This window comes from Diabrotica undecimpunctata, chromosome 1, assembly GCF_040954645.1.
Source record: "Diabrotica undecimpunctata isolate CICGRU chromosome 1, icDiaUnde3, whole genome shotgun sequence".
NCBI classification, from domain to species: Eukaryota; Metazoa; Arthropoda; class Insecta; order Coleoptera; family Chrysomelidae; genus Diabrotica; species Diabrotica undecimpunctata.
In genome coordinates this window covers 94,466,376-94,481,376 of record NC_092803.1, presented here as the reverse complement: position 1 = coordinate 94,481,376, position 15,001 = coordinate 94,466,376, and the positions used below count along the sequence as shown (strand labels likewise).

The 15,001-nt window shown below is 34.5% G+C and overlaps 1 protein-coding gene across 3 annotated transcripts in view; it reads left to right on the top strand.

Moving 5' to 3' along the window:
* The window catches only part of LOC140451567 (WD repeat-containing protein 46), a 341,290-nt gene that overhangs the window by 43,422 nt on the left and 282,867 nt on the right, over window positions 1-15,001 (top strand). For all 3 annotated transcript variants that reach the window (XR_011952086.1, XM_072545418.1, XM_072545416.1), the window contains exon 4: window positions 4,239-4,474. Coding sequence is in view for 2 of the 3 variants with exons in the window: in XM_072545418.1 (XP_072401519.1) it covers window positions 4,239-4,474 (236 nt within the window). In the remaining variant the exon portion in view is untranslated. The remainder of the gene's footprint in view (window positions 1-4,238; window positions 4,475-15,001) is intronic.

Genomic DNA, 15,001 nt, shown 5'->3' with positions numbered 1-15,001 from the left:
TTAGTCTCTCGACTATCTGGAAGAGATTCCCAGGTACTCCAGAGATCTAAGCGGTGGCAGGAACTGCTCTAGCGAGGTCCTTTCACATCCATTCATACTTCCCGTTCACCAGGCCTAGCCCGTTTATAGGGGATACCTTCATTCAACGGAGAGCTCCTTATTAGGGAGATCCCATTCATTCACATACACATACTTGTTCCATTTCCTGCGCCAGACTACAGCCCTACCTGAACAGTCAGCTTAAGCCCCCGAACCCACGTCAAGGTCTTGCAGCCACTATCGGAGGTTTCGCTAAGATAGGTCGTATTCCTTGGTACTGAGGAAATTTGGAGATCACATTCACCACGGTTGGTTGGTACCCATGGCGGTGAAATTTTGATATGAAATTCTTCTATCCAGTTTGAATTTGGGTTTATTGGTAATCTATTTTGAACTTTTCGATTTTTATAATTGTTTACCTTTTTCCAAATTTGTGAAATTGGGGTATGGCTGTTTAAGCTTGTATAGTACTCAACCCATTTTTGCCTTTTTGTAAATTTGAATGTGCGGTTGGCGCAAGCATCCATTTTTTTGAATTCAATTAAATTTTCTCTATTTGGAGTTCTCTTATACTTGGCAAAAGCTAATTTTCTTTGATGAGCAGCATTTTTACATGTTTCATTCCACCAAGGCTTCGGACAGTGATTGTGGTGCTTAGTCCGACCTGAAAATTTTTTTGAGATGACAATTTCTGCAGCTTTATTAATCATAGAAAGGAGTTCATCATAATTTTGAGCTATATCTCTGTGTTCGAGATTAGCTACATATAGATTCCAATTGGCATTTTTTAACTGCCATATACTGCTTCGATGGTTCAGCTAAGTCATGATCAACTTTAACATTGAGTGTTATCAATATGGGTAGGTGATTTGATCCATGTGGGTCCTCTATTGTTGTCCATGTAAAAAACTGTACAATATCTTGAGAGCACAGAGTTAAGTCAATTGCGCTTTTACTACTTAAGGGAACTAATGTTGGAGATCCTCTGTTTAGAAAAATAAGATTACAATGGTTTATTGCATCAGATAAAATATTCCCATATGTGTCATTAAAATCGCAACCCCAAGAAACATGATGGGCATTAAAATATTAGAAAAGGTTTTGACATTACTTTACATTAGCAAAAAAATCATTCCACTCTTGCAGTGTTATTTTCTTTCTTGGTTCAATATATAACGATACTATATAAATGGTTTTTTTATTCGGTAAAAGCTTAATAGCAATACATTTATGAAAAAAATTTACTTTAGTATTTATTATTTCTTCATAGTAAAGGCTTGCTTTAATTAATATGGCCACCCCTTCATAACCGTCTGGACGGTCTTTACGACTAATATTGTAATTTTTAAAATTATAATACCTTCCCTCTTTGAACCAAGTTTCAGATAACATCGCAAGAGCAGCATCATTCTCATGAAGAAGGAATTCCAAGTTTTCTTTATTTGAAACTGCTGATCGGCAGTTCCATTGAATGATATTTATTTTCTGTGTTGAATCTGCGAATTTGATATGTTTTCTGATAGATCTATATTTAATTGTTTACTAATTATACATTCTAGTTCCGTTTTGGTGATATTATTAGCTCTCTTAATTGTAGAGATAATGTTTGCCACTAATTCTGTAATTATTTAAGATTCTCTGAAGTTAACCCTGAATTATGAGTTGAAAAATCTGAACTGTTTACATTTTTAACGTAACTAGGGTTGTTTAGAATACTATAATTTGGACCTATAGTCCTAGGTTGAGAAATGATTTCTCGATGGGTTATATCAATTTTGTCTGGACTATTTGACCTCGACCTTTTAACTGGCTTATGAAACTCAACAGTATGTTTTTTGTTACAGACTCTATTGTGAGTTTGTGAATGGTGTGAAGATGACTCTCCGAAGAAATAGAAGTTTGGAGGAGGTTGAGTCGAGCATGAGGGTAGAAGCTCCATACGGGTTGGTTGTGGAATGGAAATCTTTTGAAAGGCCATGCTTTCGTTTGGGTTATTTTTAGTAGTGGTTGAACGATTGAGTTTCTGGGAATTAATTTGTTAGCATCATGATAATTTACATTGGCTGATAACATAGTTTCTTTGATTAATTTTTGTCGGTGAAATTCCCGGCAATCTTTCAAAATAATAGTAAAATGATCTCCCATGCAACTAAAACATTTTGGTGTTATTTCTACTTCCGTACACTCTTTCGAGTTGTGATCTTTGTTACATTTATAGCATCTCGGTCGAGATTTACATTGATTTCCTAGATGCCCGTAACGCAAACAATTAAAACATAGTAGTACTTTTTGTTTGTATAACTCTACTTCTTATATAATGTTTGTATTTTAAAACTGATAATGCATGATTTTGTTGGAACAAATTCTGTCGATTCGCATGTTGTATTCTTACGATTAATTCTTTTAACATTTAAAACTTCGAACGGTAAATGGGGTTCATAAAATTTAATTTTATTTTTAAGGTAATCTTCAGAAAATTCCGTCGAAATATCTAGTATTACGCCTTGTTTAACAACAATAAATTTGGGAACATAAATATCTAAATTATTATCAATAAATACTATAGCATTTTTGTTACTGATAAGGTAATTAGCGTTTTTTGAATCATTCATTTTAATTCGAATTCTATTGCGACCTATTGCATCGATACTTAAAATATTATTGTCCAATTCAGGAAAATTTGTTAAAATTATATCCCCGACTTTTAAAGCATTTAGTCTAGCTGAAAAAATTATTTGGTTGTTTTCCACATAAATATGAAAAGGGCCCTGATCGTTTGGGCCATAATTAAAAACCTATTTCTGCCTTTCGGGTTGAGATTGGAATGAATTTCCGTCTTTCAAAGTATTAGACTGCTCGGTAATTAAATTTGGTTTACTTACATTTTGATTTTCGTGTGAATTACGTATACCTGAATGCGTGACTTGCATATTCATGTCTTGCTGATCTGGGGAATCAAACAAAAGATCATCGGGTGGATCGGGGGATGGCCCCCCGTCTTGCACACTCATTGTATATTTTTTACACTATCGCTATGTTTTTACAGAAGTAATTTAATGAGTTTTTAAATCGGTTTTGTTAAAATTTTAAACACTCGAAATCACCGGCCGAAGTATATACGTCTGGTACGCTCGAGTAACAATACAGAACTGCCAACCCTGCTAAACAGAAATTTTTTGTTCCATATTTTACATTTGCGGCTATAATAAGCTTGTAGTCTCGGTAAACTCAACCTGTTTTTCGATAACATCACGATTTTCAGGAGCATCGGCATCATCACTGTCTTGTTCTATGTTATCTTGTTTTACATTAGAACATTCAAAATATTTAATTATTGATTCTTCTCTTATTATTGTATTTCTGTTATTGTTAATTGAGAATCAAAAAATTAATCACACCAATTATATCCTCGCTTTCCTCGTTGTTTCTTCAGTGCCTCCATTTCTTTGTTGCATGGAGGGGAAAGATGTAGGAGCGTTGTTGCCAAGGTTGGATTAATTCCCAACAATTAGTATATTAATATGTAAATACGACGATTGTTTGAATATATATATATATATATATATATATATATATATATATATATATATATATATATATATATATATATATATATATATATGTATATATATATATATATATAAACAAAGTTCCAAATATATTTTATACTGTACCAAAACATAATAATTAGTTAAACTTATGAAATAAGTTTTGAATATTGAAACTTATGGCATTTTAATAATATATGTTGTTTCCTGATTTGAGGCTTGCTCTTATATTCAAATCTCTGTCGAAATAAAAATATTCGGTCAAATGTAATAACTTTTAAATCCAACTTACTTTGTTACATTGAGATGACAACGACGACATACATATTTTACTGATATTCTTAAATCAACTTTTTGCCACTTTTTCGAATTTCTATCCTCCTGTGCAGTGATTCGAACTTAATAACTCTGTAAAATTTGAATAGTTATTTTGTTTCTACCGAAATAGCATAAGATCTGCATTTTATCTAATGTAATCTGCGTTTCAATAAACATTTTTTACGTGTTAATTTATTCTAGAAATAAAAAATCTGATAAAAAATAATACTTTAGTTAATAATTATTACATTAAATGTTATATTTGTAATTTAAATTTGAAATTGTATACTAATTATTCTTATTAATATTCTTACGATAAATATTTTATTTTAGAGTGATGAAGGATACTTGGGGTGGTTAGATATATCCATTGGACAAATTGTTGGGCTTTACAATACTGGATTAGGTAGATTATCTGTATTGTCTCAAAATCCTTGGAATGCCACATTATGTTTAGGGCATGCCAAAGGTGTCGTCTCATTTTGGTCACCCACTTCTAAAGATCCTTTAGCCAAAATACTTTGCCACAAAGCACCTATTCTTGGACTTCACGTTGATCCTACAGGAACGTAAGTTTATTAACTCAAACTTTATCCAATCAAAATATACCAGCTTCCATAAAAACTAGTTTTTCAGTAGATGTCAAAAACAACTGTCAAGTTATTATAATTTTTTAGATCACTTCCAAAAAATATTGAATTTTGGCGGTTTTTGGTAGATATAGTGTTATTTGTGTTCATATTTAATGACTAATTTATTATTTATAGTTTTATTCAATCTTTCGACCGGTGTGGTGCGATTAGTGAGTTTTAATTAAACCAATTTAGTACTTCTGATTCTTGGTAAAGTATACAACACTTTATTATTTCATATTAAAGAATTATGGACTATATAATAGTCTGAATTGGGCTTCAGATTATCCTAGATGATAACAAAATGTATTCTTCAAATTTCGGCGACTTAATTTTCACTTAAAACCATGTGGACCCCTTAAAACGTTGGAAACGCTGTTTTTCAAATCCCTCGCTTGGAATACTGCGTACAACAAATCGGTGATTAACTAACTCACTAAACAAACTTGTATATTTATTTTGGCACGAAACAAACTGCCAAATAGCATTTTGAGATTAAATTCACCTCTTAACTCATGAAATTAAAAAAAAAATTGCCGGTTTGTTTTGAAAACTATATGCCGAAATCTTTGCTGTTCCGAACCCAATCTGCTTTTCTTCGATCCATTCGACCTTTTACTGCTCACTAACTAATTTCCGATGACAAAAAATGAATAAAGTAAAAACAATAACGAATTTCAAGAAAATCCGGACTAAACAAAGAAACTGTATATGTACCTAGACAAATGCTTATCGTTACATTTTTAGGTAACAATTTACCGCAATGTCAATATAAATTTGATTAGGTTTGTACTAGAACCATATATTTTCTAATAATCCTAAAAGGTTATATTGGGGGTGAAGACACCATTCTAATAATATAGGATTGTTTACTGTGATAAAACTAATACCGCTGTCACTAGTCTAATAATATAGGATAATTTATTATTGGAAGCTGTAATTAAATCTAATATACCCCTCTAATGAATTGTCTCCACTCTGATAATATGCTGTCACCATTGTAGAAGACGTCCGTTTCAATCTCCTTATCAATGCCTCTACAATCCTTAGGGGATACTTATCCCTGCGAGCGGGGCAAGGCTTACTGGCTCCACTAGTCTGAACTGACTGGTTTCGCCCTCGCGGATTTACAAGAGGGTAGAGAAATCTTTTTGGGAAGGAAGGGGATCAAGGACTTCTCGGTCTCAGGTCCTGCAAAGAGTGAGAGGCTATGGGCTTACGTTAGAAGCCGGAGCACTGCATAGCGAAATGTGTATCTCTTCTAGTCTCGACCTGTACCGGCTAGGAATAACAAAACAAATTTCGAATTTACAATGTATTAACTAGACTGTACATTACAAATATCAGTTATGACAAAATGTTCGCTCAGGCGCGAAGGGAGACGAGAAGAAACCAGCAAGGAATTAAAGATCAGACAATTTCCGTATTATTAGATATACCTGGGGTTAGTATATAGAGATCTTAGTTACCTCTGCGTATCTAGGCTCTAGCTAGGGAATACGCCTCCAGTCTACCGGGATTTGAGATTTCGTACCTTCGAACCTCCAGTTGCCGACACTTTATACGTCACACTACCCCGTCGAGTTAATTAACGCGTTCACTCGGCGCGCCTCTCGCGTGGGCCACCCTCAGGTGCCGAGTTCTTACTGAACTCCCTGACCAACTTCTGCCTGGTTTTTATGTTTCGCTGATTATGCCTTAGATTCTTTATGTCACGTATTCCATGTGTTAAACTGGATCACGCTATGTAAAACTACTTACTCAGCTCAATTCTTCTCACTTGTTTAACAATACTTACCTTGTATTAATTTCCAACAAGGTCTAAGTGTCGTAATTTTAAACATTCAGGCTTGTGTTAAACTGGGTCAATCGTTTTGTTTTTACTTTGGAATTTATACGTTAAACTGTGTCGAATTTATTCTTTATTAATTTGGAATATATAATAATTTCTTAAATAATTATTACTCTTTACTAGGCTAATTACCTCTTAATTTTTCCTTCTTTATTTCCTTGCTGTTTACATTACAATTTATCCGGTGGTCCAGTGTTTCAAATTACTGCAAAATACTGTGGAAGTACAACAAATAAATTTAAACGATGTGGGCAAATACACGAAAATACAGATACCGAAGAATGCACAAAAGAAGAATATTGCATCTGTTGTAAAAGAAATCGGACATAAATCTGTTTCGAAAAACTGTTACAAATACATGCAGCAGTTACATATAAAAAAGATTGTTACAAAAAAAAATTATCTTCTAAGTAAGCGGAATTGCTAATACAAAATAGCAGTTATTCTAAAGTAACTTTAATAACAGATTTGATGTATTGAACAATTTAGAAAAATTTCCACAAATGGGTCAAATTTATAAAACAGGCATATCTACACCAACCAGTTCTAATAAAAATAGGGTAGCCGGCCACAATCACAATCAAAAAAACGTAAAGCTATTTCACCAATTATTATAGATAAAGCACCAAATTTTCAATTTTCAATATTAAAATAACTAATTCAATCTTACCGAATCCTCACAAAGATTCTCAGGTACACAAGGAAAAAATAGAAATATAGTACTACAAAAATTACCGCACATATTCGGAAATATCTACAAAAAAATTAATTTAGATGTCACATAAATGCAGGTTATAAAAGACACAAAATGAACTAAAAAATTTATTAAGATCAATTCAACAAGATGATGGAAATAACGGCATTCAATAGGGAATTTAAGATATTACAGTGGAATGCAAAATCTTTAATAAATAAACCAAATCTCTAATCATATAAACCAATCAAAAAGCGTTGATTTAATTGCACTAAATGAAACTTGGTTATCACCTAACCAAAGTTTCAGATTAAATATGTAACTATACTTTTATAAATAATAATAGAGCAGATAGATATGGTGGGGTAGGAATACTTATTAAAGATCACTTTTGTTATTCTGTAGTAAAATTTACAAAAAACTTAACAAAAAATAGAAATTTGTGCAATACTAATAGAAGACCTTAAAATATCAATCATATGTATATATAAACCACCAAATGTGCAAGCAACTAAAAATGATTGGACGAAAATATTGACACAAATTCAAGGAAACAGTATAATTTGTAGAGACTTGAACCCACATCCACAGCCTTTGGGACTCGGTGCGCGACAATATTTAAGATAATAATTGAGCAGATGTTCTAGAAAATTTTATTGTTCTAAATGTTGTACCCACCCGCTACCCGCGGGTAGTGGGTGGGTACTTTTCACGATCCCGGTGGAAACAGACCTACTTCAGGGATTAGCGACCCTGCCCACGCTAGCTCATGATATTCCACCATCCCACACCGTGGAATCTCATGTCCCATAACCTTTATCCTACACCCTCCATATGTATCCCTCCTAGTCCTCAACCCTGGTGAAGGGCAGCAGCGATCACCAGTACCAACACAAGGCGCAAAAGAAATTATCTTGGACCGGCTTGTTATTGGAATTCCACAGGCATGACTAGGACAGTTTGAATGGCTGTGGTACTGCGGTGTTGAAAGTAACGGGATACCACAACACTACCTTTTCCCCAGGATAACTCATCTCATTATGGCAGAACAAAACAAAACAATGGCCCTCAGTCTCGGGCAGGGCTTAGATGGTCAGAGGGTGCGAAGAATCTCCCGGTGCCAAATAGATGATATCCAACGAATTTCAACATGGAATGTTAATAGTCTTTACGAACCATGAAAACTACACAACCTTATAAAGGAAATGAATCGGCTGAAAATAAATATAATGGGAGTCAGTGAAGTCCGATGGACTGGATCTGGACAGTTTACGAAAGATAAAATTACTATGTATTACTCGTGTAGTGACCCAACAGATAGACATCACCGACATGGAGTGGCTATTGCTCTTGACAGGAAGACCAGTAAATCGGTGACAGATTTTGTTCCAATTTCCGAACGAGTCATGTTGATCAAAATGACAGGCAAACCAGTAAACATAAATGTGACACAAGCATATGCACCAACAGCAGATAAGTCAGAAGAAGAAATAACTAAGTTCTATAAAGATCTGGAAAAAGCAATAAGACTAACACAGAAAGAGGACATAAACATAATAATGGGCGACTTTAACGCCAAGGTGGGTAAAGGAAGGTATGAAGACATAATTGGATAGTACGGCCTTGGAGTTAGAAATGAAAGAGGCGACCTGCTGTGTGAATTCTGCCAGGAGAACGGTTTTGTCGTCATGAACACATGGTTTCAGCTCCCACCTCGTAAGTTATATACTTGGAAATCACCAGGAGACCGTCCAAATCGAATAATTAGAAACCAAATTGACTACGCTTTAATAAACAGATTTCGTAACGCTATCAAAAGAATCGCAGCATATCCAGGTGCTGATATTGCATCCGATCATAATCCGCTAATTCTTCTTCTTCTTCTTTTTGGCTTTTATTCTTCTGAATAATCAGCCAGTACATTTGTTTTGTTAATTTTTGGGCCACTGTCGTGAGTCTGAGAATATCTCATGCCCTATTATCAATTATCATTGACATATAGACATTTTTTCTACAAATCTACATTTTATTTATGTTTTCTATTTTCTTATTGTTGGTTTAAATGTTAATATTGGATAGGTTATTATTAAGGTTATAATTTTATATGGTTGATCTGTAGGAATCTGATAAGAATAATCCGCTAATAGCAGATGTGAGGTTAAAACTAGCAAAAATTAAGAGAACAAATACAAACACCAGCACGCCTATAAATACAAGAGAACTGATGAGAGACGAAAATCTGAAGAAGAGTTATGCAAATCAAATTAATGAAAGAATGCGAATAATAGAACAAAATGATGATATCGAAGAGATGGTCAATGATATTAAAGGAACGATTCTGGCAGTAAACAGGGAAGTTAAAACACAGATCAGGAAGAGAAAGCATAACGAATGGATGACGGACGAAATTATGGATCTAATGGAAAAGCGAAGGCAACATAAACAACAACGTAATCAAGACAAATACAAACAGATACACAAAGAAATTCGCCAGAAAATTAAGAAAGCAAAAGAACGTTGGATGGTGGAAAGGTGCAACGAAATAGAACAATTGCAGGAAAAAGGAGATAGTTTTGGACTACATAAGAAGATCAAAGAAATATCGAATTTACACAAAAGCCACCACAGAACAAGAATACGCAACGACAGAAACGAATACATAGAATCAAAAGAGGAGATAGCAATGGCGTGGAAAGAATACGCAGAAAGACTTTTTAATGACGAAAGACCAACACGACCAACGCGCAAACTTCCTTCCGAAAACTTATCAGGGCCATCAATAATGCGAAGTGAAATAGAATATGCAGTTAGAACCACAAAGATGCATAAAGCAACAGGTCCAGATGAAATTAATATAGAAGCAATAAAACTACTAGACGAGGAGAATGCCGAAATCTTGGTAAAGCTGTTCAATAGAATTTATGATACTGGTTACATTCCGCGAGAATGGCTGCAGTCATCCTTTGTGATGATCCCAAAAACAGCTAATGCCACAAAATGCAATGAACACCGCTTAATCAGTTTAATGAGTCACTTGCTGAAACTCTTCCTTAGGATATTACACTTAAGAATGTACAAGATACTAGAAGAACTTAGCGGGTCAACACAATTCGGTTTTAAGGGAGGACTAGGAACAAGAGAGGCAATTTTATGTTTGAACACTTTAATACAAAACTGTTTAGATCAACGAAAAGATGTCTACCTCACCTTCATCGACTACGAGAAGGCATTTGACAATGTTAAACATGATATCATGATGGAACTACCACATAGGGCCAACATTGACCAGAAGGGGATCAAAATTATTCAGAATCTATACTGGAACCAAATGGCAAAGGTGAGGATTGATCAAGACCAATATACGGATGAATTTGAAATCCGGAAAGGTGTCCGCCAAGGCTGCATACTCTCCGATGCTTTTTAATTTATATGTTGAAAATATATTTGCGGAAGCATTAGAAGACACGGAATTAGGCATTAAGGTGAACGGCATACCAATTAGCAACCTACGCTATGCGGACGACACAGTAATTATAACTGATAAATTGGAAGATCAGCAGTTATTACTTGATAGGGTGAATAGCATAGGTAAAAAATATGGCCTCAAAATCAACATTTTGAAAACGAAATATATGGTCATTAGCAGAAACCCTCCAGAAAACTCGATAATATGCATAGGTGACGATCGCATAAAACGCGTGAAAACTTTTAAATACCTTGGCACCACAATCAATGACCAATCGGATCCACAAAAAGAGATAAAAACCCGAATACAAATGGCAAGACAAGCTTTTGTGAAATTCAGACCGCTTCTATGTAATCAAAACCTACATTTCGAAATACGCTACAGAATGGTCAAGTGCTACATATGGGCCCTGATTCTAATTGAGATTTCGACTCAAAACATGTCGAAATTAATATGGCGACGTCGAAATGCGACTTTGCGAACCTTGTGGATTTCAGCTGAACTAACCAAACGACGTCACTAAATTTCGATTTATCGAAATTAATTTCAACTTCAAGAAAGTGGTTGATATTTAATTTCGAGTCGAAATTAATCTGACATGACTGACTGGACTGGGAGAAGTGAACTTAGGTTCAGTTTAGGTAGGCGGTGTTTTGATCCTTGCAAGGAAAACTGAGGCAAAAAGTATTAATATGGCTGTGTTTTACGGACATTTGCTAGTTTTGGAGGAATTAGAGAGGATAGATATCCGACGCTCATAACGGAGGATGAGAAGAATGTTACGGGATACTCAAAATTCTTTTTCACTTAGTGATGCTCAATTTAGGCAGCAATTCCGGCTTAATAAACAAGCTGCAAATTATTTAATAAGGGTATTAGAACCATATTTGGAAGAAGATGTTTATGCCTCTAGGATACCTAAAATGTTTAGGGTTAGTATTACTAAGCTACAGTAAATTTAAAAATATATTAGAATATAACCACTAAGTCAAATTTTAGTGGTTATAACTTAAGGATCTCCCACATTGCCTTTTTTTTCTTGCCATCTTTTCTTTCAATTCAAAATATAATTGAGAATGGCCACTATTTATGATTTAACAACTCAAACAAGAAAAAAAAGACGTTCACGTAACGTAAACAAAACAAACATTCAACAAGCGTAGTGCAGCCAATAAACAACAGGGCCAACCCAAATTTTCAGCAGTGTCAAAATGATAAAGTAAATATCCCCAGTTTTAACTACAATCGAAATGAATCAGAATCGCTAGCGATTGCGACTGTCATGGCGTAGTCGCTTTTAAATTTCGACATCGAAATGAAATAGAATCAGGGCCATGGTCCATCTTACTTTATGGCATGGAAACGTGGACTTTGAAAAAAACATCTATCAACAAACTTGAAGCATTTGAAATGTGGTCATTAAGAAGAATGATGCGCATACCTTGGGTGGATATAGTTCGAAACGATGACGTCCTTAAGAGAGCCGGCGTGGAAAGAGAACTCTTTAAATTAATTAAAAAACGCAAGATTGGTTACCTTGGGCACATATTGAGAGGAGCAAAATATGAAATACCACAGTTAATCCTACAAGGGAAGATCGAAGGTAGGAGAGGAGCCGGTCGCAAACAATTATCCTGGTTAAGAAATATTAAAGAATGGACAGGAATACACAATACAGGCGAGCTGTGTCACGCCTCCAAGAACAGAATTCTAGTAATGAGATAGTCGCCTACGCACTTTGGTGTATGGCATGTTAAGAAGAAGAAGAAATGATGGTAGACCTACTAAAATTACGAGACCAAATGAAAATCCTTCTCCTGTTGATCTTACACTTATTTCACCCAACTTGATCGGTTATGTAGAATGAAATCCTTTAGATGATACACTAGGCTCAGACCACTTTCCTATAAGTACAATATTAACAACGAGATATAATAACAGTAGAATACAATCTAGTAGTAAATGGCTTGAATCTTCGGCCAACTGGGAAACCTATCGAAATATTTTAACAACCAGCAAAAACAACAAAGTGTTGGGTAAATCACTAAACTAAATAAAAATAGACTCATAAAAAATTTGGAATTTTATTAAAAAAATATCAAATAAGAATAGCAGTTACAGAAAACCTTCACTAACACAGTTAATTAATTAGAAATTATTAGATACAATTGCACCAACTTATGTACCAAATATATATAAAAAAAAAACAAACAAATAATATGCATGTAATAGATTATAGTGAGCTTCAAGCTCCGTTTAATAGTGAAGATTTGAAGGTTGTTATAAAAACAACGAAGAATACTACTCCTGGCTATGATTTTATTACTTAAATTAATTTATGATTTACCCGAAATAACTAAAGAGCAATTATTTAAAGTTTTCAATAGTTGGTGGGTAGGAGAGCAATACATAGATCATTTTAAAAAATATATCATACAACCAATATTAAAACCTAAAGTCATATCACCAATTTCTTTAATGTCGTATTAAGTAAAACTTTTGAAAGATTAATTAAAGCTAGACTAGAATGGTTTTTAGAATCAAATTGTATTTTACCTAGTGCGCAGTATGGATTTCGCAGAAGCCTTGGATCATTAGATGTAGTAACGAAGTTAGTTACAGATATACAAATTACGCTGTCTAAAAATGAGTACCTAGTTTGTTTGTTTCTGGTTTGTTTTGATCATCATGGCAATCCTTATTTTATCTGCAGCAGCGCGGAAAAGCTGCACATATGTTGTATTGAACCAGATTCTGAGGTTCTTTAACCAATATGTTCGTCTTCTTCCTGGACCTCGTTTTCCAAATATTTTTCCTTACAGAATGGCTTGAAGGAGAGCATATCTGGATTCATTTCGCATAATATGTCCGAAGAACTGTAACTTTCGAGATTTGATAGTGGTCAGTACCTCTCGGTTCTTATTCATTCATCTGAGGACCTCCTCATTTGTGACTCGGTCAGTCCACGGGATCTTAAGCATTCTCCGATATAGCCACATCTCAAATGCTTCCAGTTTTCTGCACACATCTTCGTTCAAGGTCCACAATTCAACACCATAAAAAAGGACAGAGAAGACGTAGCATCGCAGCATTCTTACTTTTGTATCAAGAGAGAGGTTGTGACTCTTGAAGAAGGCCTCCATCCGATTGAAGGTGGATCTAGCTTTTCCGATACGTGCTCTAATCTCCTGGTTGTTGGTCCATTCTTCATTTATTATGGTGCCGAGGTAGTTGTAGTGCGTGACTCCTTCTACAGGGGATTGGTTGACGTAGAGTTGACCTTCTGTTATTCTTTTCTTGCTAATTATCACAAGCTTTGTCTTCTTAAGAGCGTAGGCGCAAAATTTCGGGCCAATGCTTTTTAAATACATTCATTTTTTTCGAATCCTAAAAAAACTAATAAGTATTTTTGAAAAATTTAAACGCAGAATGAAAGAATACATTATTACTGAGGGCCGAAAGTCCCTGAAAACTTCTATGTTTATTTTAATAAGTTACAGGGGTGAAAAAAAAAAAGATAAAATTTAGTGTGATTTTTAATTTCAAATATCTCATTCAAAAAAACTTTTTGTTTATTCTAAGGGACTTTCGGCCCTTGGTAATAATGTAATCTTTCATTCTGCGTTTAAATTTTTCAAAAATATTTGTTAGTTTTCTCAGGATTCGAAAAAATTATTGCATTTAAAAAGCATTGGCCCGAAATTTTGCGCCTACGCTCTTAACTTTTATATTGAGTCCATATTGTTGACTGTAATACGTGATTTTGTTCATAAGAACTTGTAGGTCTTCTAAGTTGTCCGCAAATACTATGGTGTCATCTGCATATCTGATGTTGTTTAACCGGTAACCATTTAGTAGAATACCTTTTTAGTTTCGTGCAAAGCTTCGATAAATTTTCTTTCAGAGTACAGATTGAAGATTAGAAGAGACAAGCCTTGACTCACTCCACGAATGATTATCACATAGTCAGTGTGTTCACCTTCAACTTTGAGATTTGCTGTCTGATTCCAGTAGAGACTTATAATTATTTTCAGATCTTGGTTGTTAATTCCTGTTTTTTTTGCGTATACGTCGCAGTTGACGTCTCTGCATCTCTGGAATAAGACTTGTACTGAGAACAAAGCCTCCCTAGTACTAACAGCATTTGTGAACCCGAATTGGTTGGGGGAAATTTGACTTTCACACAGCTTGTAGATCTCTTATGAATTATCTTTAGAAACAATTTTAGGAGATGACTCATGAGGCTTATAGTACGGTAATCTTCGCATTTTTTGGCTCCTGTTTTTTTTGGAATTGTAATAAACTCAGATTTTAGCCATTCTGTTGGTATTTCTCCAGAGTCATATATGCTGTTGAATATCTTTGCGATTATTGCTATTGATTCGTTGTCCATTAGTTTGAGTAGTTCTGCTTGTATATTAGGGCCTGCCGCTTTGCCATCCTTTAACTGTG